The sequence below is a fragment of the Brachypodium distachyon genome, chromosome 1 (assembly GCF_000005505.3).
Source record: "Brachypodium distachyon strain Bd21 chromosome 1, Brachypodium_distachyon_v3.0, whole genome shotgun sequence".
NCBI classification, from domain to species: Eukaryota; Viridiplantae; Streptophyta; class Magnoliopsida; order Poales; family Poaceae; genus Brachypodium; species Brachypodium distachyon.
This window is the reverse complement of record NC_016131.3, coordinates 30,154,709-30,159,723: the sequence shown is the minus strand read 5'-3', so window position 1 is coordinate 30,159,723 and position 5,015 is coordinate 30,154,709. Positions and strand designations below refer to the sequence as shown.

Here is a 5,015-nt window from a genome sequence, read left to right as displayed (position 1 = left end):
TCCAGTTTGCAAGTTTGCACCCGTTGAGGGTTTTTGCTGGATATGTTGCCTTGAACCTTAGGCTAAAAAAAAAACTTAACTACTTGCTGGCTGGAAGGCCTAATTGCGGAAGCATTCAAAGGCCCAACTACCAAAGCCCAAAAGCCAGCCCACAAGGAATCCAGCCCGTCGGCAGCCGCGGCCGCGGTTCCTCTCCCGGCGCGGCTGCTCCCAGCCTTCTTATAGGTCGGCGGCGGGGTCCTCCAGCCCGTCCAAGGGCTCGTCCGCCACTGGGCGGCACACCTCCGAGCGAAGCGGCGGGAGGGTACGAGGCACCGGGTGGTCTACCACCCTCTTGCCACGGACCGCGTCACGGTAGGAGCGCGGGGGGATCCTCGTCCGAGAGCTCCCGGCCACGCCAACGATCCTCCCGGCCGCGCGGCAGCGAAGGGGACTCCGAGGAAAACGCTATCGAAGAGGGATAAGCGGCGAGACGCCGGAGCCGGGGGATGGGCGCAGGAGCCGGAGTGGATCTGCGCTCCAGTCGGAATCAAAATGACAAATGATTGCAGTTCTGGTGCAACTGTTGGTTCCGGCTTCTCGATGTTCGGAGAAGAGGCGCGTTTTGGTTTAAAAAAAAGAAGAAGCGCCTTTTGGTTTAAAACAAACCAATCCATACCATGATCTTCTAATTGATTCCCCTATTTGGCCGGCCATTCCAATTCCCAAAGTGAAAATTATATACATAGATACATATCAAGTTCATTCGTAGTTTCATACTACCATCACCATGTATATGTATCATGGCCACAACTCTGTCGCTGAGAAGTCTCTGTCACTGAGAAGTGCTAAAGCTTCTAAAAGTTGCCGGCAATGGCGAAGCATTGGACGGCTATGAACATGGGGACTCACTCTCGAGATCGCCGTGAACCTTGGCTCTCTTGTTCCGCACCGGCGAATCGCACTCCGTACCTGCCTCTGGGGCAGCAATATTCTTGGACGGGTGAGGTGAAGAAGTGGTGGCCTCTTCAGGCGCAGTTCCATTTATCGACGTTGATTCAGTCGGCTCTGTTGAGATTTTCAGTGAGGACGAGCCCCCATTGCTGGCCTTCTGCTGCTCTTCCAGTATTCTATGCAAGTATTTTGCGTGTTCTTCTATCCGTAGCTGCAATTGTCTCTGCACCTGGTCAATTAGCCACACGAAAGGTCAGAATCAGAAATCACCGGAAACTTCTCTAATGAATTCAGAATTTGATAAAATATCTGGTAAATTTAAAGTATATTTGAAATATCTGATACACATGACAAAATAGCCTGCATTCCAGAGTTCCTAGCACACACCTCTAGCTGTTCATGAAGCTGTTTCTGAACCTCCATTTGCATCCTTAGAGCTTCTGCTAGGTTCCTAAGAAAGCAGGGAAAGTGTTGTAAGTTTCTGAGATAATCATGGTGTTTACTATGCATGAACTCCGGTCTCATGTGCAACGGATTCAGAGAGCATACTTGTTTTTGTCCAGATAACTGCCATTGCTACCTGACTGTGCTGACTGTACTTTCTTACAGTCCAAGGAAGCCTTCTTGTCTGCACACATCATGCATCAAAATTTAGAATGGAAAAGCTGTAAAGCGCTGACACCGATTACTTGGCAACAATATTTATCTTCTGAAGCTTTTGTTTACCTTCTTTCATGTCTGGAAGATACCTTGCGTGTCGATACTTCTGTAAAACAAGATCAGGCAAAATTTATGTAATAATGAAAATGAAGAGATATTTCTTACTGCTTTTTTTCAGTGAAGAGGGAAAGTAATTCTGGAGTGGTACCTGTAAATGACTCTTCACATGATAGATGGTCAGACCTTCTACTTTCATAAGTTTCAGCACACCCTTAGGAGTTGCCTCTGTATGAGATATTCAAGTAAACCATTTAGAGAGATTCCAAGGAGGATAGTTTCATTAAGAAATATTAAATTCTAAATTATTTGGGATATACAGAAAATGGTCACCCTACTTTCAGGTCCTTCAAGCTTGTTCACAGCCTCTACAAAACTCTCATGAAGCTCCAGTGTCCACCTCAATCTTGACTTGTTAGTTGTTGTAGATCCAGAAGATGACCGTGCTGAGCAAAGTGGGAGTTTAACTGGAGATCCAAGATTGTGCAGACTCTGATTGGAGCAGGATGACACTGGAAGTGACGACAGTTGCGGTGGTGGTGTGTCGTAGATGTCCTGACAAAAGAAACATATCAGATGAAGAATACAAGAGTCCCAGGCATGCTGTACAAGTTCCGTGGAGAATGTTTTTTTACCCTCAAAATTACAATGAAAACATGTTTAAGTAAGGGAATCAATAAACTCACATCTAACCGGGGACTCTCCTCGTTGTCGGTGATGGCGATTCCTAACTGCTCAGATAAGAACTGGAATTCCATTTGCTCGGTGAAAGCCATTGCATTGTCTTCACCATGGTAACTGGCATCAGAAGCATCTCCAGAAAGATTGAGGAAGTCTTTCATATCATCTGAGTGTTCAGCTTCATCATAAGCATTGCCAATATCACCAGTGAGGTGCAGGGAGGAGCTACATGACTGCCCTGGGATAACCTGCTGCTCACACTTAGGAGGGGGTGGCAGGAAAGGCAAAGCACCCTTTTGCTGGCACGGTGCTGAGTTTGTCGAAGATGACGAAAATAAACTTGTACAAAACGTTGAAGAATTTGAGGCCATGGGGTCTGAAAAATTGGGCTGTGAAACGTGGGACAACGGGCTCTCAGGATCAGATAGAGGGCTCCTTTTCTGAAGTCTAAATGGCAGGCTGGACGACCGAATCAGCTCAGTTTTGATGTTTGATGACTGGCTGGTGGATGATAAATTATCATCCAAAAACCGTAGGTGATCCAGTTTAGCATCCGGCAGCTTATGAACTGAAGATTGTGTTGATCCACAGGCATAAGAATGCACTGTTTTGTCTGGCGCAGTGGTTGGTTTCACAGCAACAACAGCCTGGGAGCTCATGCTGCTTCAGTTGATCAGTGACTTGATCATACACTGCCAAACAATTGATGCTTGTCAATACTTATCCAAACAAACAGTTCAGAATCTAAATACTGTTCAGAAAATGTACATACATAATTTCTGGTAAAAAGATTGTACATGTAGAAGAAGCTTGATTATGACCACAGAATCCATTCTATGCTTGAGCTACGTGCAATTTACACAATGTTACGTCCTCCGGCTAAGTAATATAAATGTACGGTTTCCCAAGAATATCAGATCTTAATTAGTGATGATTTCTAATACTTACCTGCATGTAGCACATACTACATATCTACATAACCCATACATTCCCCAGGTTCAGATTTCAGAGCATCAGAGGTGAAGGGGGACACGAATAGCAGGCAGTTCCTTGGAACATTCAGAAGAAATTTGATATGATTTCAAGTAAAATCATCATTGTCAATCACAGCTCATGAATTTTTCCTCTCAATGCACAGGAAATGAGAAAGGATAAACAAGAAAGGAAAAACCTGAATGGGGACAAACACAGCACATCGACCAGAAATGGAAAAAAGGCAAATCAGGAAATGAGCTTTGTTTCCCATACAAATTATAGAAGATTCCTCCTACAACTCTCCAATAAAACACTAGTTAAATTTAGCAAAAAAATACCGAGAACTATTGGCTCCTAGATTGAAGCCGAGGAATTAATGGGACAAACGGTGTGCAGATAAACGCATGATAGATCTCAGCAACCTTAGCCTCACCTGGAAACCGGAGAAGATGAGCACTTGAGCAGTAGGGCTAGGAGATTCAGAATCTGGATGCTAATCCTCTCATTCGGCTATCTCCACTATCTTCTCTTATCCAGTACCAGCTCCCCCTCCCTCTCTATAGCCAAAGCTCTAGAGCTCTGTCTGTAGAACAGAGACTCGGAGAGGCCTAAAAAGTCCTATCCCTCTTCTTGCAAATCATTGGTGCTTTGTGACAACACTACTCCTTTTCTTGTACTACCCCTACCTCATTCTGGTTGGCTGTTTTGCTTCGGTCTTTCAGATGGCATATTAAATGTCTAGGATTTCTTGTATTTTTTTTAATGTTCTGTTTTGATTATTTCTGATTTCTGTCGATGTTTGCTATAACTCCATGTGAATTTTCTTTTTCTAAATCTTGGGAGCAGGACATGTCGGTTTTTCTAAAACGACGGCTACCATTTCTGGTATTCTTTTGGGGGTTTAACCATGTCATTTTTTTTGTTTGTGTTGGTCCTGCCGATGTTACTGTCCAGCTAATAGACTACGTTACTTCATTTTATAATCGTTCTGTTGCTATCTTCAAATAACGTTTAACACTAAACTAGGTGAGAGAGAACAAGAATGTAGTAGATTGTAAGTGACTATTCCGGTGGTTATCCATGGGGCAAAAAAAAAGCGAACACGGAGTACATAATTTCTCGGATTCGATATCTAGATCATTACATAAGATTTGTCCTTATGAGGTACATAACTTTTATTAATTATTTCATTTTCTTCGACGTACACAATTGGACAACGTACAATTTAGAAGGTGTACTTGTAAAAAAAAATGCTCCGAAAACTTATGAGGGCTTCTCATGCATAATTGGTCCCTTGTGTCGTAAAATGCTAAATCCAATTTAAGATGACACAGCACAATCAGGATCCTTATAAAAAGGACAGTTAATTCTCATGGCAGGATTAATTTGAATAACTCTCCTATTTTTAGAGCTTGTTACTTCCTCCAATCATGAAAATGGCGTTTGGATGTTAACACAGACTCCTAACGTAATTTTGATCATCAATTTCCATGTTGTGATCCAAGCGGGATCCCGTTTAATTGACCTAATTTCTAGTTCAAAAGTTTGATTAAATTATTTGAAGGTTGGTTAGAAGCGGGATATATGCGAGATCCCACTTATGTCCATATTTTCACGCAAGTAATTTTCAAACATAAGGAAAATGTTATATTATGAAAGTTTCTTCAAGACTACAAATCAAACATACTTCAAGCATCCAATCAATTATT

General features: G+C 42.9%; 1 protein-coding gene across 2 annotated transcripts; it reads right to left on the bottom strand.

Annotated features, from left to right (window-relative positions):
• Nucleotides 1-665: 665 nt before the first annotated feature.
• On the bottom strand, nucleotides 666-4,012 carry LOC100823547 (protein PHOSPHATE STARVATION RESPONSE 3). Of its 2 annotated transcripts, XM_024457917.1 has the most exons (9): nucleotides 3,740-4,012; nucleotides 3,104-3,598; nucleotides 2,337-3,023; nucleotides 1,989-2,205; nucleotides 1,802-1,878; nucleotides 1,660-1,699; nucleotides 1,483-1,561; nucleotides 1,321-1,384; nucleotides 666-1,162 (listed from the first exon to the last, which is right to left on the bottom strand). In XM_024457917.1, the coding sequence occupies exons 3-9, from the start codon at nucleotides 2,988-2,990 to the stop codon at nucleotides 872-874; spliced, it is 1,422 nt and encodes a 473-aa protein (XP_024313685.1). In that variant the 5' UTR covers nucleotides 2,991-3,023; nucleotides 3,104-3,598; nucleotides 3,740-4,012; the 3' UTR covers nucleotides 666-871. The 2 variants fall into 2 exon arrangements, with proteins under 2 accessions (XP_024313685.1, XP_003563523.1); XM_003563475.4 differs by lacking the exon at nucleotides 3,104-3,598 and having other exon boundaries at nucleotides 3,740-4,011.
• Nucleotides 4,013-5,015: the final 1,003 nt, after the last annotated feature.